Here is a 23,684-nt window from a genome sequence, read left to right as displayed (position 1 = left end):
GCAATTGTTATTCTGCAAAGCTTCTAAAATTTCCATTCTGCGCCATCTTGGTTTGGCATCAACAATGACGGGAAAACCAGGACACATGGCCAATGATATGATATCATATTCAAAGATCTCAAAGCAATATAAAATCATGGATCCACGGTCCCATGATTGCTTGCAACAAAGAAACATATAAAACTTTTAGGCTTGTGAGAATAGATCTATTCATTTAAAAAGAAGATCAACAAAAAAGTGATGCAATTTATATTAAAAAATTATTACAAAAATGAAGTAACTAAACAAGCTTATGAAAACACAGACCAAGTCTATTAATAAGGGCCACATATTACTCCTTGCGAAGATCTATTCCCGCCTTCTTAGCAACAGCATCCAGACCGTTCTTCTCTATGGTCTTCAATGCCTTGGTTGATAACCGTAGCTTGACATAACGTTTACCAGCTTCCCACCAAACCCTTTTGTACTGCAGGTTCACAAACTGCAACTTCTTTGTCTTATGGTTTGAGAAGGAAACTTTATTGGCCCTGTTCGCCTTCTTCCCAGTGAAGGGACAGATCCTACCTGAAAAAATAAACCAAATTAGGAGATAAGTTCTGAAAAAAGGGCACTAAAATGTTCATCAATGGTAAAAACTAATCACTGTTAGAAGCATAGGAAGTCATATAAGTACATACGCCTACATCTTTGGATAAATTATCAAAAAATACTACATCTTTCACATTTTAAAAATATATCAAATAAAATATGTGAGCGACTGTTACAATGCAAGCCATAAACACATATTACAGCACCAATTCACATAAATTGCTTCAGCATAACGCTCAAACCCAACCCCAAATTTATTCCACTGAGCCATAAAATTATAAGCTTATGCATGAATTCATACATACTTTTACTAGGCTTATTCAAAATCTCCCCCTAAATCCAATCCAACAAGTAAAGATTACTAGTACAAGCTTACTAGTAATCGCAAAACCAAGTCAAACTAGTAGTACAAGCTTCATTGAGGCTTATTCACTCCAATTTTTATTAGCAAGCCTTGCGTATACAAAGCAGGGTACTAGCACAAGTAGTAAGTGAAAGAAAACCAATGATTTTATGTCACTAAAGGGTTTTCTAAATTCCACAAAAAGATAAGCTTTTCCATACATTATTATGCTCAAGCATACAGATTTTGTTAACTTCTGTACCTACACATAATTTATGAAGAAAAGGCTCACTCCAACTTGATTATCCTTCCCCTAGTACACATAAACATTAGACAGCAACTTGCTTTAGGTTTCACTTCCCTAGACCACCAACGTGGTTTGCGCGTAATTGCGTGCACATTGCAATAAATTCAAATTAAAAAAAAAAAAAAAGTAGTCTCGAAGAACTCTGGATACCCACTTTAGCTATTCTAAGCTAATTCAACCTAGAGATTATATAAAACCTTGAAATTTTTTATTAGTGGGCAATGCATTCCTAAAAAAACAAGAAATTTGGGTTACATAAAACATCAGCGGCGTGGTTGACAACATATATGTACAATTTAGCTATGAATACAAAAATGTATAATTTAGCTATGAATACAAAAATGAATGATTCATCAGCGGCGTGGTTGACAACATATATGTACACAAGTGATTAATCCTTCCAAAAAACATGTGAAAATATTGAGAGGTTGAGAAGTTTACGGGCAACAATAGGTTGAAGAGGAGGTGTGAAAGGTGGAGCAGTGATAGAGTGAGAGAGGTTGTAGTCTGAGATTTTGGTTCCGCTCAATTGGGAGCTCAGGAACCCTAACTCCGACACCGACACCTTGGTCCTCAGTGAAGAAGATGTCGGGCTGAAAACTGGTGCTCCTGTTCTGCGGAAACATAGAGTGGAAGTGGAAGCGTTTCCAAAACACACTGCCGATGCTGCCATTGCTTCACTTTCTCACTGTGTGTCGTCTTAAGTTTGAATGGATAACGAATTAAACGAGTTTGGCAGATAGATAGAGCCTCTTATTTTCTTTTCTTTTTCTTTTTTCACATTCACAGAGGGGTTGCTACTTACTGCTAGCTACTTTGCCCAAGCTGGCATGTGAGGCCCGGCCCAGGATTGGTTTTGACCACAAAGTTCCGGACAAGAAAATTGCACCTACACATTTGACAAAATATGATAATCTGTATAATGCACAAAAAATTTAACAAAATATGATTTTTTTTTTCTCTCTATATATAATATGCCAAGATTTTAATGAAGTGTTTAGAATCTAAATTCAATTAAATATATATTTAATATGAGGATGTTCAAAACACCCCAAAAAAGTGTACCAAGTCAATTGTATAGACCATGCAATGTACATGATACATTTTGGAAAAAGGGCTTTTACTTTTCAGAATCTTATCCTGAGCATTAGTACCTTGGCAAATCCTTATCCGCTAGAAGACACTTTACAAAGCCAGGCCCTACCTTTCTCAAGAAGATGGAACTGGAATTTTTCAATCCCATGTTTAACTGCTAGGATCTCTTTGAAAATAGAGTGATAAGAAATGGGCTTCCTACAGCTTCTAGAATTTCAATCAACAATGTAAGTTGATTGATCAATATAGTGATCCTCAAAAGAAGTGTTCACTGACCCTCCTCACATTAAAATTTATTGTGTCCTAACAAGAAACCATCACATTTTAAGGATCCCTAGGTCCCTATTCAAACTCCCACCCATACCTAATCAATTCCAAAGCTTGCTTTTGAAATGACAAGTCATTTGGTGAAGGCAACAAAATGGCATGTTGTACTTGATAAATAGATAACATTGTTGTTAGTGTATGCCTATTTAATTTGAGTGTAGCATGCATGCCCTTGTGATTTTAATCACACCTATCAATCTTGCTCTTTGCTTAGAATGATTTTAAGAATGTAAAAGAGATGAGATAAAACGGGATACATAATTAATTTTTCCCCCTTTCTTAGTAAGAAAGGAAAGACGAGATGGAAAATGGGTGACCTATTTTCTCTCTTAACCCACAAATTTTAATCCCTCCAAATTGAGAAGAAAAGTGAGAACAAAATATAAGAGAAAAAAAAATTATTATTTTAACCCTCTTTTAAAAACTAATGTAAAAAAAATTAAAATAAAATAAATTGTTTCTTATATATAAGGACAAAATTTAGCTATAAAATTAATTGTAACCTAAGGTTACAACCTTACTCAATATTTCTTTATTGGATGTGAATTTTGACAAATCCACTATTATATTACATCTTCATTTTCCTATATCCTCCATGCTTGCAAAATTTTTAGAAAATTAAAGATCAATAGCTATATCATCAATAAATTGTTTAAATTGTAAGTTTTTGTAATTTAAAATTATGCATTAAATATAAGCTTATAGATCATATATTAAATAATATCTAATTGACACAAAATTTGACATGTGTATCAAGAGTGTAAAGAACATGTAATTCATTAGTTTGATTTTCAAAATATGTAGTAATATTTATTTTATTAAGAAAGGTTGTAGTCTTAGACTACAACTAATTTTGTAACAAAATTTTGTTCTATATTTAATAAGGATAAAATAATAAATTGCTACAAATCACTATTTCTTTCCTCTCATTTTTCTTTCCAACTAAGGAAAGAAACAATTATTATATGATTTATATCCTCTCAATTTTCTATCTTCTTATGAAACATAAAGTAAGGAAAATTAGCATCTTGTCCATCCTTCCATTTGTCCATTCTACCAAAGAGCCATACACTAACAATGTGAAACAAATAATTAGATGGTTATGCATCATGAAATTGATACATATTCATTATGCTATCTAAGATTCTAAGTATCTGTTTAGATCCGGCTTTTGTTGCGCTTTGCATTTTTCTCTCTTTTTTTTTTTTTTTTTCCTTGCACGTGTTTCAAGGGGACAAATTTCACTGTTTATGTTACTGTTCATAAACAGTAGCCATATATATTTGACTTTTCAGCCCCTTCTCATCACACCCGTGAGTCCCGTGCATTGTTCACAGGACCTACAAACTTTACTTTTCAACAAATTTTTTATTAAAAATGAGTCTTACAACACTATTCATATATTTAAAAATTATTTTGCTATAGTGCCTTCAATTTTTAGTAAAAATAAGTTTTATCCAAACAGACCCTAAATGATCCACAATAATTATTGATTATAAGTAGGGTGGCGAGAAGTTGTCAAGTATCGCAATAAACAAAAACTTAAAAGTCCGATTTGAAGTAAAACCACTGCAATTGGGAAACTCAATTATTTGCTATGAGATACTGTGACGGTTTCTGGTCCAAATCAATGGAGAGATTTTCCGCCATCATTTGATCGGATGGTTTCAATCTGAGCTATAGAGTATATGGCAATGCACAGGTTTTGCGTATACAATTTTAATTTTAAACATAGGAACAGCAAGCTAGACCAATCCATCAAATCTCTCCCACAGCATCTGGTTCTCAGCTCAAGTGGTAATTGGTAAATCAGAGGAAGAGAATTTCAACTTGCCCAGAAGCAACCTAGAAAACAAATTAAATAAATAATCTATAACCAAGCAAAATGGACCATTGGCTCAACTCGGTGCATGAATCCATTTTAAATTTCCAAGAGCATTAAGAAATTGACATAAGATTGTCCATGGGACATAAACCAAGCTAAACAAATCTAAGGGAAAAAAAATTAGCTCTAGGAATGAAGTTAGTACATTGAGTAAGCAGCACCTAAATACCATTTAGATCAGTAGCCCGTACCCTTCCCATCATCATCCTTTGTATACAGTAACAGAGACATTCAGACAAATAATCTCAGAGCTCAAGCAGTATCCAGTGAAGTGCTTGGTGATTAGCTAAAGCCAAGCTCCTCACTACACAGCCAATATGAAGCAATTTCGTAAGATTTCTGCATCCATGCGCCAATACACAGTGTGCATCATGGGCAAAAAACTAAAACATATATATTTGGATCCAAAATTTTGAAATTAACATGACTGAGCCCTGCCACATAAAGTAATCAATACCAAATGTGTGCTGAGGACCCAGAAGTCAGATTCATCTTCCACTGGTTGAAGAGACAAGACATTGTACCCAGTAGTCTCACCAATTGCAGTTGTCCAAACATATTCATTTTGGAAACCTCACCCGGTAAAGATCAAGAGCAACAAACTCCACTGTCACAATCCGGTCATCAAAAAGGCGTCCATGCAAACAATGTGCTGCCACACAAGAGGCTTCTGTTCTTCCATACTCCACAAAAACACACCCCAGCTCAAATACATGTCCAAGATCACAATCCTGTTCCTCGTTCGCACCCCTCTCAGCAGCAGCTGATTCAGTAGCCACAATACCATCCATTCCAACATAAGCTTCCTGTAACTTATTATCAGCTTCCCCCAAAGTTGACTGATCTTCAACCATCAAATTGTTTTCCAAGCTAATGTCCTTCGCTTCAATAATATCAGCAACCTTTTCATCATGACAATCCGATTGATTCTGACTGTTCAGCTGGTTAGCGAGTTCTTCAGGAACACCATCTGATATGTTCTCATAGTCCTCAACAACCACGTTACTATCAAGCAGACCCATTTGGCAGGACTTGTTCTCTCCATTATCATTGGCAGGTCCGTCATCATTGAAGCAAGTTCTTCTCAAAATTATTTCATCTTCTTTGAGTTCTTTGATATCACCAAGAAAGTCTGCCTCACTAATTTTCCCAGTATCATGGTCATCATCTTTTCCTGAAGTTTCTGTTTCTGTTTTTTCATCATCATGAGATAAATCTTGCCAAGCCCCATCAGATTCCCCATTGTCAATAACTTCAAATGTCCCCGAGGTGCTCATGTGACTGTTGCTCTGCTTGACAACTTTAACAGATTTCACAGTGCCAAACCTGCAGGATTTATCTTATGTAAATATGAGTCTATCTAAAAACACAAAAGAGTAAGGGCCTGTTTGGTTGTAAAGAAAATTCTGAAACATTGTTAAATTAGTAGAATAATATAATAATAAATTTAAAAAATTAATTTAAATTAATAAATTTCAACCCTTTGTTTATCATAAACTGAGAACAAAAAACAGAAGTCAACATCATTTAGATGTTATCTGAAAATTGGCTTTTGAAAAGTAGTTCTCGGAAAAAATTTCCTGGGGGAGGGAGAGGGGGAACCAAACAGGCCTTATAAAAATGGAAAACAGTTTTATCAGGACCTTGTACACTCCAACCGTATATCTTCAAGAACTTCTTCAACTTCTGGCTCGGGCAGCAATAACAGACTCTCAGGATTGAACTAATTCACATAGGAAAAAAAGAAGATTAGATTGACAAAGTAAATATTATTAGAATATTTAGAAGATTCATGATAATATATAAATTAACACCCCCCCCCCCCCCCACGTCCCAAGAGTAGAAAAAAAGTAAACCATACTGCAGAAACCCTACCACATTTTTAAGCTTTAGAACTTCTGTGGGCTGTTTGAGAAGTGGCTTTGCATGCTCGGGGATCCCATAGCAAATAGAATTCCCACCATTTTCCTGCCAGATGTTATTCTCTAGGTCAGTATACATCTCCATAAAAACGTTATAACAGATAATAAAATGGGAGTAGGCTACCTCCCATTGCATAGTCCACATACCCACCCAAAAAATAATTAGGATTGTGTTGCATCTCAATTAATTTTTTGATAGAAGGAACAGGGTGATGTTTATTACCAGAAACAATGCATCAGGAATAGCTGGAACTACTGTAAGTACTCGCCCTCCCAACTTCATTCCATTCAAACCAGCACAAGCTTTGGGAGTAACTGATTGATCTACATACTGATAGAGTATACAAAAGTTAGAAGACACCCAAAAGGTCAGAAGAAAAGGTAGTTTCACTCAAATAAGGAAAGCTGAAGAGAATCTAACATTCAAGATTTCACTTAGACACATACATCAAATTTCTAAGTGATCCTGATAAATCCAACAAAATATTTGTCTGTTGCAAAAAAATTGATATTTATAGACTTGACTAAAATAGACTCAATTGAATAAGAGCTAACTAAGCTTAAATACAATGATATAAAATTTAGATTGTTCCTTCATCAGACTTTCCAACAAATGACCAAAGTAAAGACCAAGCACGTTAAGTCAATATAGGCATTGGTGTCCAACAATGTGAAAACCATAGCCAACTCAACTTAAAAGATTAGAAAATAATAATAATAATAAAATAAAACGCTTGAATGCAGGATATGCAACTAAAAATGTCTCCAAAAAGCATGCACGTCAGTGTCTAACACCACATAAGTGAAGTATTCTCGTTACATAGGCAGAACACAAATAAGATCAAAATGATTATTTTGGGAGTGATTATTATAGTAACCAGACAGTGTAATGTAAGAGAATTTAAGCCCAAAGGGGAAAAAAAAATGCCCCTTAGTTTATTGTCTTTTATTTTTCTATGTTATGTTTAATTAATTATTATACATTGACTGTTTTAAAAGGAAATGTTACTAATATGTGACTTTTGATGAAGAAGATGCTTAGGATTTAATAGTTATATGTGAGATGAAGAGTTAGGATTCTAGAGTTACTAAAAGCTATTATAAATAACCTCTTTTGAGTCATTATAGACAGCCTTTCTTATCTAACCTATGAAACTTCATAACCTCTTTTAAGTCATTATAGACCACATTTTCTTATATAACTTATAAAATTCCATATTTAAATATTTCTTGGGCTCTTTGAGCTGAGAGATCGATGTTTTAGTGTTTCAATCCCATTTTCTTCCTCTAGCTGTAATCTTGTTTTATTGCTGGAAATTTCTTCACAGACCCTTCTTTTACACCATATCAAGTTCTCCTCACTGTATCAAGTGGTATCAGAACAAAATCTTTTTCATATAGCAACCGATGCAAGTCCTCTGATGATTCAATAACTGGTAGTGGAGGGATTGAACATGGATGTGTTTGTTGGAAACAACAAGAGGTGGCAGTTGAGCTAAAAGGCTTTTGGCAAGTATTCGATGCAAGTCTTACTGGTTTTCTTTTAAAAATGGAAGGTTTACATAAACATGCTGATTTGAATCATTTTACTTGGAAAGATGTGATTTTTAATAATTTTCTATTGACATAATGTTGAATCATGAGAATCTTTATTTTTATGAAGAGAAAAAAGATTTGATTGTGATTAGGAAGAATTTTTATGGAGCAAGACTATATTTGATAGGATTCAAGATATGGAAGGGCGAGATTGAGCCAATTTTTATAACAAAGTTGTATGGTGCTAGGGTGATGGTAATTTAATATATGTAACTTGTTCATGTTACAAATAGAAGAAAGGTTCTCAAGCTTATTGAAAATATCAGGTACCTCACAAGAGTTACAATATCATAATAAATACTAGACTTTGTATTAAATAGATAGATAAGCAATCATCAAGATCGAAATTTAGATTATGAGAATCTTGTTTAAAAATGTATTATCTATAGCACATCTGCCATACCCCACAATGACATAAAAATCTCATTCAAAATGAGAAAAAAAGAAAAAGTTGTGAAAGCAATCGCTGCTTTAACATCTTATTAGACAGAATTTATTAGCAACAAAAGTATAGAGGTACAGACTGCTGTATTACCTCAAGAAAAGCACAGCACTCGCTGAGCTCTTCGTTGACCTCAAAGTGGTAGGCCTTCAAAGGTCCAAAGACACTTACGATCTCCATAAGCTGGAAAGCAGAATAAAAAGCCTAGTCACTAAAGATATCCACTTACAAAGGATAATAATAATAACAACAACAACAACAACAATAATAATAATAATAAAATTGAAAAATATTACCATTTTTGATGAAATAAACTTTGAAATTCCACCAATGAATATCTGCAGAGACAGAGCATAGAAAGAGGATAATAACATACACAACCACAAAGTTAATAAGGGAACACCATGAAACAAAAAAAATAAGCTATATAAAATACAAAGAGAAATCCTAAAGATTCAGATATGCAATCTCTCTTGAAGCTCTAGAATATCTATATCATGTCAACAAAAAACCTCAGCATACTTCTGACAGCTGGTAATGCTGTAAACACTTCCCACATCTATTGATATTGATGACGACCCTCATTAAAGTATAATTATATATGTGAATAAAGAGAGGTAAAGAAAATACATGAACCTTTGAATCACAGGGAAGAAGTCTGTTCGAGTAAAACATACATGACACCTTGGGCAATTACAACAAACACAAGAACATTCTGCAACAATTATGTGACCCTAGAAATACATAATCAAAGAGAATATATATATCCAACTCAAAGCATTACATAATCAGGAATAAGGAATCTTTTCAAAGTGAATATATATGGAAATATGTTAACAATTTAACATGGTAAAAAATTTTATAGGTAAATTAAAAACAAAAAGAAATACACAAAAAGGTAAAACCAAGAAGGAAAATGGAAGTTTGCTATTATACAATGAAGACATTAAAAGTTACATCACTTCTGTATGAAACTACGTACTGCAACTCCATTGCATATAAACTAAAGTTTACTATTAGTCCACTTGGTATATGGAAGCTGGACTATGTGATATAAAGCAGGTAACAATGTATAGGGGTGTCTTCCCATACATCAAGTTATCACATATATACATAGAATTCAACATTGCATACGCGTGCGGATGTGCCAGAAAATATTCACCACAATAGGGTTATAAAATGATAGAAAAATCCTCAATTTAGTTTGAGCTCAATGTTTTAAAAGATTCAATGGAAGTAAAGTAGTATGGATATCTAGTAATTCGTACTAATATATACGCTTATGGGAATTCACTCTACAGATAACACTTGACGGAATGACTCCAATGAATTCCTATTCTGTTTTGTGCCCACTTGTAGTAGGGTAGCTCACCAATGAGAATCTAGTTTACACCAAAAGATACATCCAACCAGGATATGAAATAAAAGATACCCTAAAAGAGAGTGAATTAACCACTAAGCACTGAAATTATACAGAGTAACTTATGTATGCATAACTTTACAGTTGACTCTTAATGTAAACATTGTTATATTGAAATTACAAGCTTCATATACATACCTTGTTAGGTGAATCCTCCACGATATCACTTATTGAATCAACTGCAGCCACTGATTTCTCCAGATCACCAGTCTGCATGAAAATAGCAACTGTCTGAAAACCTGCTACATGGATAGTAACCACAATATACCTCAGAAACTGCAAAGCAGTGGTAGAAAGTGCTAGTTGAACCAATAATAGCATCTTTGTATGGCATAGAATAACTTAATCATATCACAGTAAATCTTGCTAATAATATAAAAAAAAAAAATGAAAAGAAAAAGAAGATAATAGGAAGCCATAGAATCTAAAACTACAACAAAATTTTTAGATATTTACTATTAAATAAATAATAAAAAATAAACAAAAAAAGGCACTAGTATGGTAATCTCATGGGGTTCCATGATAAAATGTCATGAATGAACTCTAAAATTTGAAATGAAACGGTAAAAGGTAACAGTGGGCCAAGTTTAAAATCTGAAATCTTTATTTTAGGACCTCCCATCTCCCTAACACAGAATCAATAGTATGAGTGAATTAATTGTCCCATGTATTTCAGATTTTATCCAACAAGAATAGAAACCACAAAAATGTTATCAAGGTTAAATTAATTATTGGCAACTGAAAGTGTGGATATTTTAGACCAATTGTCACTTGAACTATGAATGCGCTAAACACCAAAATGCATTATCCAAAACCAAATGAACATTGAAATATTCCAACCAATAAGCAATATGGGAATAAAGCAATAATTATTATCATATAATCCAACGAGCTTTAGTTCGAACCTAAAAAGCACAAACACAACACGACATAGGACATAGCAACAAGGTAATTCTTTAAAAATTAAGACATGACACAGTATTAATTACTCCCTCCATCTCATATTGTTAGGCATGTTTAGAAAAACCAACTTTTTAAGGGAATATCATTTAATGCTTTGTTTTTTATATAAAAAGGTACAAGTTCCCAAAACCACCCACTTTAATTTAAATTTTTGTGAAAGAGGGGCATTGACTTTTTCAATAACGTAAAAGGTATGTTAGGAAATTATTTATTGACTTTTCAAAGATGACTTCATTTTGGGACGTCCCAAAATGAAAAAAGGACTAACAATTTGGGATGGTGGAGTAATTATTATATAGTATATATTCTAGGAATGTTTTACATTTTCTTTAGTTAATAATTAAAAAATGCAACTAAGCACTCTACTAACCTTAAGAGTAACAGAATAACCGAGTGTTTTAGCCAATATATATATATATATAAAATAAAAAAGATAATAATTAAAATCAACAACATCATTCAAAAAAAAAAAATTGTGGTGGAGAATTTGCTGACTTTTGACAATGCCAAGCGTTTTTGTAAAAGAATGGTTTGCATTTAATCTATTAAGTCGTGTCTTTCTACCAAAAAAGAAAAAAAAAATGTTCAGAAAACAGGTTCTTATCTTCTTATAGAGAGAGGTTTCAAGAGCACCCAAACAACTAAAGCCCCAATTGGTCGAGACAAAGAGTGAGGCTGATGAACTAAAAGTAGTGTCAATGTGCCTCGATCTGCTTCAATGTGTGTAGATATTCTTTGATGAATGTAGATCAAGGGAGGAAGAGCAAGAGATAAGACTATTTGGCTGTTCCAGAGAGAGAGAGAGAGAATCATTATGGCTTTTGAAGCTTCATCAATGGCTTTGATTGTGGCAAGTTGTCAAAAGTCATCTTTTTTCTTTTTTCTTTTTTTTACTCCCATTGTGTCTAGACCGTGTTGCTACAACGTCTCCAACATGCCTAAAACATGTCCAAAATTTTAATTTTTTTGCCAGTAACGCATGCATGCAACTATGTCCCAGGCATGCTCATGTATTACAGACATGTAGGGCTCTTTTGATGTTTCTTAGGGTCAAATGCACTTCCTCCATCACAATAATGCGATGGAGGGTGAGTTCATGAATTTATGACCCACAACATCCAAGATTAACTTATACAGTTATGACTGTTACTTCTCTATACCTATACTCAAGTCAATATACTACACAATCAATACATAGTCTGAGCATAACTACGGGAAAGCTGTCCTTTTCATAACATTTTCTGAACAGTGCAATTTGCTCCATATACATGTCTATAAGCAATATAATTATTTTGATGTGAATCTTCTTCACTGAAGTTTACAGATATGGGAATGACTTCTCTAACATAAAAGGCCACCTTCATATGTCTGCTATGAGAAACATACCCGCACCAACTATATCTTTGCTTTCAGGACAGAGGGAGTACAAATGAGTATCTGAAGAGACTCAAGTGGGGTTTTTTTCTTTTTTTAAAACTGAAAAATCACAAACTTAAGAAATCTCTTTTTAATTTTTTTTTTTCCCCTTTTTTTTCTTTTACTGCTTTTTAAACTCTTTTTTTCCTTTTTTATCCATCTTTTATCCCTTCCCAGATTCTGGTTAGATAGTATTAGACTTGGGTTAGAAAATAGATTATGGGTTAAGGGTGAGAATAAGGAATAAATAATGACACCAAAAGTCCAAAACAAACATAAGACTGGAGAGACCACCAATGCATCTCAAGTTACCAGAAGAAGGAATCGCATTTCTTGGTCTAGGTTTAAGCATCATCCACAATATTGAGGCACTTCACCTCATATAAACCACATTGGCTACAATATGCTTTGTTAAGTGAAGACTTACAGCCCTATAAAAGGCCTTGCTAGAGGTTATAGAGGGCTAAAGTCAATAAAAGAAGGTTGCTTCAATGCATTTATGAGAGGATTGAAGAAAAACCAAATAAGGAAAATAAAGATATTTGGTCAAGATAGTTTGTTCACATGCAAGCACACAACAAATACAGAAGATAAAACTAATAAGGACAAGTGATCTGGTTCAAATTGAAAGCAGTACAAAAACATGAGAAATCCCACCTAGAATTAAAACAGGGGTTGTGAGAAAAGAAAGGCCTGCAATTAATTCATTTATAAATAATAAACAAAGCTACACAAAGTTAAACACAGAATGGTTCATTTAGACAGTCTTATGTAGGTAGTGTAAGACTTCATTAAACATAAAACTGTCGATCACTTTCCATCTCTTCATCTTAAACACATAATGTGATGAAAACTGAAAAGGGTGTCATCATAAAACTAGTCCAACCCATTAATATGCACAACTATACAAACAAAGGAGATCATTTCTTATTTTAAGTTTCTTGTGCCATGTGTAGAGGAATATAAAAAAGAAAAAGAAAAAAAAGAAAAAAAAAAAAAAAAAAAAAGCCATGTGTAGAGGAATAAAAAAAAAAAAAAAAAAAAAAAAAAAAAAAAAAAAAAAAAAAAGAGAATTACAAGACAAGAGGGAGGTCAACTTATATAACTTGGGATGTAGCAATATGCTAACTGTTAAAAAAGATGATAACTTATTAGTGCATAACAATAACTGGTGTTCAAAAAACATTTTGTAACAATAAAATACTTATCTACTTATTAAAAAAAGTTCTGGTGTTAGAAAAAAGTAATATTGCCAGGTCAAATACAGCAATAAGAAAATTCAAACTGCAGATACTTCCACTGAGAATGAGAGCAGACATCCTACAAGAACTACATCTCACAGCATCTAAAAATTTGAACGCCAAATAAGTTAAACGTTGTATCACATGTCATATAAAATCTACTACTCTAAGAGCCTCGATCAATGACCCCAACCATCCAGAAAAGAAAAAACTGCAAGCACATCAAATTTGTCACTACACCTGGAAATCTTCTTATTTAGGAGTCAGCTTCATCACCATCCTGAATGTGAATTACGACATACGCAACATAAACACCCTATTTAAGAGATTCCAACATGGCAGTCAGAAAATAACTCACGTAATGGGACAAATAGATCATTCGATGTGCAATAGAAAACTCTTGAAGATACAAAACAGTTCCTGGTGTTAAGTGTGACAAGCAATCGCAATTTGCTTCCAAGGTGCAAGCATAAATAAGGAACCTATCAAAATTAAAGATGTATCACATAGAAATTCACAATGACAGGACCCTTCAATAGTTTCAAGGATTAGTGATTACCCCAACCCCATCAAAGGCCAATACTCAGTATTGTATTGCTATTGAAATAGCCTTCAGCATTTTCACGTACAATTGATGTACCATCATGTACATTGGATGGCCTTGCCCATCTAGTGTAATCTATGTGTCCATCTTCTACACATTCATTCAGAATGGAGAGAGGGAGATGGGGAGAGACCTTTGTTTCATTAAAGTTCCAAAATTAAGCTTTCTTGGAATTTTTCCTTTTGTCTCCTAAGGAATAAGATACAGAGAAAATGAAGCTAACCCTATACATGACATTCTGATCCTGAACTTTAATTGCCCAGACACACCAAGGCCACAGTAAAGAAGTTACAAAAGAAAGGCTATATTATAAGGGAGGTTGAGGGCAGTGAGGCCTGGGATTTCAGCTTATACACCACTGGCCCAAAAATGAATTTGCACAACAAATTTAGTCAAAGTAACTTTCTCTTTCTAACAAATAAGCTCATAGGACTGAATTCTTTTTTGGTAAGTATTGGACTTTTTTTTGGGGATAAATTTTGGTAAGTATAGGACTTACAATTCCATAATGATATAAACAACAATTAGCATTAAACAGTTTTTTATCTAATGAAACTTATTTTGAGCTTGTTTGTAAGAAAATATTTTACTGACACTTGAGGCTAGAACCTCAAAGTAGCGTATGGTTCCGATCAGATACATAGTGCACATTCCTGCTCAAGTCCAACCACCGCAAATTGGTCATGGAGTTACAAAAATAGTAAAAAAAGGCAGTGATAAAAACTATTTCTAGTCAATGGTTTCCCTAAGCAATTCATCACTATTAATTAACATTGACAGCCTTAATGTAACATGTGGTGCAAATGCATTACCACTAGATGGTTAGACTATTATTTACTTTGTATGCAAACTGAACATTGTTGAGTTGTTGAAAACCCTTCTACACGCAAACAATAACGCATAATTTTTGGAAAGTAATTCCACCTTTTTCTCCCTTTAAGTATAGGGAAGTTGCAATGTCCCCCTTTTTAGTTTATAAGGTATAAGCACCCCCACATATCTTTTCGTAATGAGCACTTTACCCACACCCATTACTATTTTCCATCAAATTAACATAAAATTCATACTTTTTTTAAGAATGTATCTAGACCTACAAGTTCATGACCTTAATACCCTCCAATAGCAAACATATCATATGCAATTTGAAGGGTCATCATTGTGCATGTGATGTGTTTGTTATTGGAGGGTAATAAGGTCACAAACATGTTGGTTCATACTCATTTAAAAATTAATAAATAAATAATATTCCATTAATTTGATGAAAAATACTAACATAAGGCGTGAAGTTCTCATTACAAAAAGATAAGAGGGGACATTTTTACGTATTAAATTAATGGGGGGAGATTGCACTTGCCATATACTCAAGGGGCAAAAGTGCAATTTTCCCTCTTTTTTTATAATAAGTAACCCCAAGGAGAAAGGGAGTGGGAGATTCATAGTGACTCCATTTCATTAGGCATGGCCCAGTCAATGCCCCATGGGGGTCATAATGAATAATATATAATATATTTAAAGGAAAAGGTTACAAATTCATATGGGAAATTAATAAATAGTAGAATTGCTCCACATCAATGAGACCATTCCAACAAGGCAGTACATCTAATAAACCTACTAATAGAAGTGATGATTAATGTCATATGGGGTAAAATTGAAACTACTCATGAAAATTTTCAAGCCCTAGATTCCAAATCATTTTCCTTTTAAAGAACTTATTTCATGAATAAACTTTGATTTCCATCATGGCAAATATTCATAATGTAATGCACAAAAAATACTTTGCTATTAGATATTTTTCATAACCGACATACTTCCACAGCTTTCCACTCAGCTTCTGAAAGTTAAATCTTTGTTTTACAAATGATAAGTTAAATAAATGTATCTTTTAATTAGTAACAAGCAGGAAAAAGCGGCTCTTTACCACCCAATATTCCAGCCGAAATCTTGGCTAGAAACAAGAAAGAGTCATGTCTGTAATTGTTTTTTTATTTGAAAAATGAAAGAGTCATGTCTGTAATTAATTCCTATTCAGCCCCTATCCAGCCCCATTCCAACCATTTTCCAAGCTATTTGAGAGAGCATTGTCAGTCACACTAAAGACTCAGGATGACAAGCCAGATTAAAAACCTAACGCATAGTATTCACTTCCAAGGCTGTAGGCTTACAATTAGCTTTTGGCCCCTTCTACCAAGCTCCAAGCTAGTTTGGGTTAAGATCAAGGTTGATTGATTAGATATTGCCTCCTAACAACCCACAGCAAACATCCAAACACCTGGGGGTTTGGCTCAGTTTTAAACTTTTGGCCATCCTGAGGTCATGCCTGTTTTAAAATCAGAAATGAACTTGGCTATTAAAATGGCTTTTCTTGCCTTTCATTGCACCAATTTAAGTTCAAAATTTCAACCATCAACAGTAGGTCACACCTCATTCTTACTTTGATTGAGTTAAAAACTGGCATGCTCTTAATTAGAGGATGTGGAAATGTAGATTCACAAATAAGATAACTCCAATATAGCTCACATAACCAGCCACAAGACATATTTTGGCCAAAATAACCACACTTTATCCAGAACATTTGACAAATCACACTAATGAAGTAAACACTTCCATGCAAAACCATAAAGCAATATATTAAGTCAAAGATCCTACATCTTACATGCAAATAGAAATGATTAACAAGCTTCTAAGATTCAACAGATTCCCAATTACTTTTAAAAGAAAATAATAAACTAAAAGAATATAAACTTCATACATTCAACAGATAAGATATAAATAACAAATAAATAAAAAAAGCAACATTAAAAACAATATAAGGCAATAAAGAAGATGAAAAAGGAGATGGTTAGGATAGTCATTCTTACTGCCACTTCAACAAAGTCTTTAGGGCGTCTGACTTTGAGAATGGAGCCAGAGAAGGAACTGCCATCAAAAGAAAGGGCTGCCAAAGCATCCTCAGGTGTAAGAAATTCTACAAGCGCCTGGCCCTTCTCTTTATACATCTGCAATTAAATATGGCAAGGCATTCAAAGTTCTTTAAATCATACCAACCTGCATGAAAAGAATGAAGTGTGATATTACCCCAAAAAATGGACACTTACAATACAATTGATACATGGCTGGGGTTCTTGGATATGATTAACACCAGAAGCCAGTAAAAACTTATTAAAGCATTCCACTACAGCTTTCTCCGAGGCAGAAGCTGGTATATTTTCTACATAAAGCCTCCTCATAGGCCGAGTAGCTTGTGTTAGTTGAACAGAGTCAAATGAGTAATTCTTCTTTGATAAGAAAGAGTTAGACACCGTAGAAAGAGACTTCACTGTAGTGGAAGCAGCAGAAACAGCATTGACCATCTCATTTCCAGTTGAGGCTACATCCTGCTTTGATGACTGAAAATTCGAACGATCTGAACCAGAAACAACAGCAGCTGTTCCAACTGGTGGGAGATCCCACCCAGCACTTTTCTTCTCTGGTGAACGACCATATGGGGAAGGAGTCTTAATAGCAGCCTCAGTTTTTCTCTTCCTTGGTGAATAGCCACCAAGTCCACTTGTGTATCCACTATGTCGCCGATAATGGCTACTCGAGCCATTACTTGACACTCTGTTCCTGTCAATATCTGAATGTTGTCGTCCGGACCTATCTCTAAGAGAATGTGAGGACAACTCTCTGTGCTCCCCACCATGGTGAGAATTATGCTTGTGTGCCCTTGTTGATGGTGAAATGGACCTTCTATTTTTGTCTTCACGTTCTCTACTCCTTGACCGTCTCCTTTTCCTTGACTCTTCACGTGTTGATAGTGAAATTGACCTCTTATTTCTGTCCTCACGTTCTCTACTCCTTGACCATCTCCTTTTCCTTGACTCTTCACGTGTTGATGGTGAAATTGACCTCTTATTTCTGTCCTCACGTTCTCTACTCCTTGACCGTCTCCTTTTCCTTGATTCTTCATAAAGTGATTTTGATGACTCCTTCCTCTCTTTTCTATCTGGAATATCTAAATCATGTTGTTTCCTTGGGTCATGTTTCTTTGCAGTATTCCGGTCTCTATTAGTCTCATCAACTCCATTTCTGTATTTTCTCTTGCTTCCTCTTTCAAGGTCTTCCCTACTTCTTTCTGCATGTCTATCCCTATCAGCCAAATCTCTAGAGTGCTTCTTTTCAGGTTCATTTTCAGAATCATCAGTTGACCACTCATCATTTTTTCTCCTAACATGTTTTTGGTGGTTGTTTCTTCCTAGTTTATCCTTATAGCTCATATCTTTGTTGTCTTTATCCTTCAATTCGGTATTTGACACACAACTTTCTCTGTCCTTTCTCTTAACTAAAGCATCTTCCTTCATAGAACTATTCTCTTCTTTCTTTCTGGAACCTGCCTTCACTAATTTCTCAGATACATGCTTTTCCATGACAGGAGAAGAATCATTATTATGTTTGTAACCCCTTTCAGATTCAAAAGCATCAGAAACATTCTCAACAGTTTCTTCCTTTAATAATATGTTCCCTGATTCAAAGGTTCCCTCTTTCACATTTTCAGACAACAACTTGTTTTCCCTTCTAAGCATAATCTCGTCAAAGCTGAAAGGCCTTGTCCGAGCAGCACTTTCTTCATCATACTCACACAGGGAATGCCTACTACTTTTATCATGCTTTTCATTTAGCCGACTAGATCTGTTCTTCTTCCGACTAGATCTGTTCATCTTCCTGCGATAAAAAGATTCCAGTACTCTAATAGAGTTTGGAGTATGTTCAGCCCAGTAACCAAATATTAAAGGTAACCTAAAGGTCAGGTCCTGAAAATTTGAGTACTTTTAGGCCGTCTCTAAGTGAAAATCAGAGCAACCCCAAGAAAAAAACAGCCCATTGTCCATGTCAAGGTTATTTTCAGCTACTGATCCACACAACTTCAACAAGCTCCAGCCATTCTAAATACTGTAACAGAACAAGGTGGTTCAAATAATTACAATCAAGTTCTAGACCATGAAATAATCGAAAGAGGTAAAAGAAACTGTGAAATCATCAAAGGAGATCTCAAATAATTTAAAGCCACTGGTGAATCAATCAGCTAGCCATGTAAAGTATAGATAATCTAAAATTCATCCTAGACCTAAATACAGCTGTTGAAAAAAGAGACATTCAACTAGGCAGAGCATGAACAACAGTATCAATAATGAATAACGATCTAAAGTTCATAAAATCAGGAGCATTCAGAAAATAGAAGATGAAGAATTGGAAAGGACACTGCCTGTTGCAGATGTTCAATTGTACAGGGACTTCAGAAATTCAAGACTTAATCGATGAGAAGTGGTGATCAATGCCATTGAAAACAGACTATTCCACTCCCTTCAAAAGTCCACATAAGTCAATGCACTGTATCATTCTAAATAGCACAATTTCTTTGACGAGCAAATTTTTTTTTCCCAACAAGCAAGCAGCTCACTAACTTTCTTGGAATAACCCACTAAACTTCAAATAGGGAAATAGCTAGAGACTACAATCCTCTCACACCAAACAGCAAAGACGATCAACTATTTCACTATAATTTTTGCACATATTACAATAATCCACAAAAATAACTCTCCTCTTGATGAATTTATCTATAGTTAAAATTTAACCCATTGCAGAAGTCCTTGTAAAAAACACAACTGTTCAAGGAACATGTATACACCATGCACTTCAATGCTGGTAGGAAATAACTACGTATGAATAGGCTAGAATCTCCATATTCACTCCATAGTAAAGGTTTCATTTCTTAAAAAAATACTTTTTTATAAGAAAAAAAATGACCTTATTAAAAAGGAGAGAGAAATCAAATACATGGAGAATATAAAAGGTATTCTTAAAGAAACTACAAGTCAAAATTCAAAAGATCTTTAAAAAAAATGGAAACGGGATGTATACTGCCTCAAGCAGTCATCCAATCATACAATGAATTCAAGAATTTAAAAAAAAAATGCTGAGGAAGTCCAATTCCAACAAAATTTATACTACTCTCTCTAGATTGTCCACATTACCCACAAGGGAACAGCATTCCAAATTCTTCTACTCTTACAGCTACCAAATTCCCTTGCCAACATGCAAAAAACTAAATCACGTTATTTGGAATCACCAAAAAGACAAAACACAAACCACCAAAACTATCTTACCACCATCCAATGTAGTAAAAAATGATAAACTGACGCCTCACTACTTTTGCACAAGTTCTTCTTTCAAAGATTGTCTACTCTACTGTTTAAATCTTTTCCAATGCTATCGTCCATATGAAAGGAAAAGCCCTCTCAATACATCATAAAACAACTAAACCTCAAATTTTCCAGACCGTGCTAATAATTTCCTAGACATTTTATCTTCACCTCAACTAGAAAGGGAATTAGGATTGCAATTCCCAATCCAGAAAAGCACAGGAAAAATAGAAGGATTCCAACAGAGCACTTCAGGTCAAGGAAAATATCTTTCAAAAGAAGAATCGCCATACATAAAATAAATAAAATATCACCAACTCTATTATACAATACACTGCATTTCCAATATCACTAACCCCTCACCCATCAATATCTTGACACAATACAACTTCACACTCATTCTCTTTATACAAAGGGTTGCCTATCAAAGACATAGGAATTGGATTAGGAATGATATCAACACCTACACTATTACTGGTGTGTGTGTGTGTGTGTGTACACACACACACACACACATATATATATATATATTATAAGTAACAGATGTTTTATTGATAAAGTAAAATACACTCTATGTTCACGATGATGAACACATAGTACTTAAAGTAATTACAAGCATATCAAATAGTAGATGGAGAATCATTCCCCATTGCTTAATGTGGTGTCTTTGGAAGGAAAGAAATGGTAGATGTTTTGAAGATGTTGAGAGATCCATACCCGACCTCAAGTTTTTTTCCTTTAGAACTTTATTTGATTGGTTGTCTGTTTTGTGAAACCAATCATTCTCTTCTCTTCTTGTTTTTCTTGATTCTTGTAATTTTTATTCTTAATTGTTGACCCCTGTACACTACCTGTGTACTAGGGCATCCTTTTTTTTATATCAATAAAGCTTATTACTTATCAAAAAAAAAAAAAAAAGCATATCAAAGAGAAATTCTAACAGTGTGTTGGAAATCACAAATGGATGTACAGTGCGTAAAACCCCAAACCCAAGGCCAATCAACCAAAGTCCGGATTAGCAAGGATGGGCGTAGCGTGTTACATTATTGATTTATTATGCTACACCTACCAACAATTAAAAAAAAAAAATCCAATTTAAATTGATGCACAAGACGAAACCAATTAATAGTAAAGGAGAACAAAAAGTAAGGATAAAACTCACGTACAGTTCCTTAGGTTAATATATTAGGTTCTCCAATTAAATTCACACACATAACTGGATTGCATTTAATTCTCCTTGGGAAATAATCGAAAAATAATACTGTACTGTACCTAAGTTTTGTCCAAAACGTAATACTCTAATTTCTTATCAAAAAAACCGTAATTAAAATATTTGAATTACATAATTTCGTCAAAAACTAATAAAACCAAAGCCTCCATTCAATCACATTGTCTTAGTTCACTATAGCCTATTATTTTTACCTTCATATATATATTTTTTTAATCTTATTTTTGGGGAAGAAACGTTTCAATTTAGTCTTAAATTCTGGACCTCAAGTTTTCAGGGAAATTAAATGGAGGAAGGTAATCTAGACCAAATTATATAAGCACGTAAAGAGTAAAAAAGAAGGGGAAAAGATGAGGCGGCTACTAGAGGGTTGTACCTTTTGGACGAGAAAGTGTGGCGGCGGCGAAGTTGAATGGCAGAGCAGAGTTGAAGTTACCGTGTGCGTGCCTCTGCTGTAGGACTAGTATTATATTGTATTGTATTGGGATGAAAACCTAGAGAGAGTAGAGAGAAGGAAAGAGAGCGCTACCCATTATTTCTTTTTTTTTCAGTTATCCGCATTTCGTAATATGGATTCACTCATTTGTTTTTTGTTACCCGCGGTGACTTCTCGTATCGCTCCTCAACTTAGCTAACTGACATATGTATTACTTGTGGTATTTTTTATTTATTTTAATTTTGTAACTAGCATTATACCTACGCGATTGTAAATAATTTTATTATTAATTTACCTAAAATAAATGAATATTGTACTTTTAAATTATATAATGAATGCATATTGTGTGAGATTAAGGTATCATAAAATGCATATATATATTTCTAAATTTTATTATTTTTATTTGTTTGAAAAAAATTTTAAAAAAAATTCTAAATTATAATAGATGCAAATTATTAACTTTTACCCAACAAAATAAAAGAGTCTTTAAGCACCCACGCGTGTGCTTAAAGGCTAGCGCGCGTATGTGTATGTGTGTGTGTGTGTATATATATATATATAATTGAATGGAAGATAGTAAAGGTACCTAAAAATATATATAAAACTATTTTCAATAATACATTGAACTTTAAGACTCAATTAATCACATATATTTAAATGGAAAACCCTTAAATTTAATAGTTAAAAACTATCCAAAACAATAATTGAAATCATGTTTAAGTGAAACCTCAATTCAATGATTAAGAACAATCTAAATTATTAAACATTTAAAGATTTGAAGTAGAGAGAGACTCACATGAAAATTTAATTTTTGTCCTTGGAAGCATGGAAGAAGACATTGAGTGAGTTTCACCCTACCAAGTTTAAGTTTAAACTTAAATTTAATGCATATATATATATATATATATTTCTAAATTTTATCATTTTTATTTGTTTGAAAAAATTTTAAAAAAAAATTTCTAAATTATAATAGATGCAAATTATTAACTTTTACCCAACAAAATAAAAGAGTCTTTAAGCACCCACGCGTGTGCTTAAAGGCTAGTGCGCGTGTGTGTATGTGTGTGTGTATATATATATATATATATAATTGAATGGAAGATACTAAAGGTACCTAAAAGTATATATAAAACTATTTTCAATAATACATTGAGCTTTAAGACTCAATTAATCACATATATTTAAATGGAAAACCCTTAAATTTAATAGTTAAAAACTATCCAAAACAATAATTGAAATCATGTTTAAGTGAAACCTCAATTCAATGATTAAGAACATCTAAATTATTAAACATTTAAAGATTTGAAGTAGAGAGAGACTCACATGAGAATTTAATTTTTGTCCTTGAAAGCATGGAAGAAGACATTGAGTGAGTTTCACCCTACCAAGTTTAAGTTTAAACTTAAATTTCAAATCATGAGTGTTGCATACTAGATATGTGTGTGTATATGCATGAAAAATGATCTAAATTTAACATTTATTATAGAAAGGAGGTGGTGTAGTCTTACCCATGTCTAGCTAATTCTTGTTATAATCCCTTTGTGTAGCATGTGTATATGCATGAAAAATTATCTGAATTTATCATTTATTGTGGAAAAGAGGTGGTGTAGTTTTACCCCTGTCTAGCTAATTCTTGTTATAATCCCTTTGTTTTGTGGGGAGAGAAAAAAACACTTCTTTTGAAAGGAAAAA

General features: G+C 33.6%; 2 protein-coding genes across 2 annotated transcripts; both read right to left on the bottom strand.

Annotated features, from left to right (window-relative positions):
* Positions 1 to 192: 192 nt before the first annotated feature.
* Positions 193 to 2,026, bottom strand: LOC112015181 (large ribosomal subunit protein bL28c). Its single transcript, XM_024047550.2, has 2 exons — positions 1,680 to 2,026; positions 193 to 564 (listed from the first exon to the last, which is right to left on the bottom strand). The coding sequence occupies exons 1-2, from the start codon at positions 1,909 to 1,911 to the stop codon at positions 332 to 334; spliced, it is 465 nt and encodes a 154-aa protein (XP_023903318.1). The 5' UTR covers positions 1,912 to 2,026; the 3' UTR covers positions 193 to 331.
* Positions 2,027 to 4,502: 2,476 nt separating this feature from the next.
* LOC112015165 (uncharacterized) lies at positions 4,503 to 22,116 on the bottom strand. Its single transcript, XM_024047528.2, has 10 exons — positions 21,933 to 22,116; positions 17,245 to 19,078; positions 17,008 to 17,145; positions 10,064 to 10,135; positions 8,802 to 8,843; positions 8,599 to 8,688; positions 6,691 to 6,798; positions 6,421 to 6,513; positions 6,189 to 6,268; positions 4,503 to 5,871 (listed from the first exon to the last, which is right to left on the bottom strand). The coding sequence occupies exons 2-10, from the start codon at positions 18,844 to 18,846 to the stop codon at positions 5,106 to 5,108; spliced, it is 2,991 nt and encodes a 996-aa protein (XP_023903296.2). The 5' UTR covers positions 18,847 to 19,078; positions 21,933 to 22,116; the 3' UTR covers positions 4,503 to 5,105.
* Between the last annotated feature and the right edge of the window lie 1,568 nt (positions 22,117 to 23,684).

Source organism: Quercus suber, unplaced genomic scaffold (genome assembly GCF_002906115.3).
Source record: "Quercus suber isolate HL8 unplaced genomic scaffold, Cork oak 2.0 scaffold_387, whole genome shotgun sequence".
NCBI lineage: Eukaryota > Viridiplantae > Streptophyta > Magnoliopsida > Fagales > Fagaceae > Quercus > Quercus suber.
Note: the sequence above shows the minus strand (reverse complement) of the source record. Positions and strands in the feature narration are given on the sequence as shown.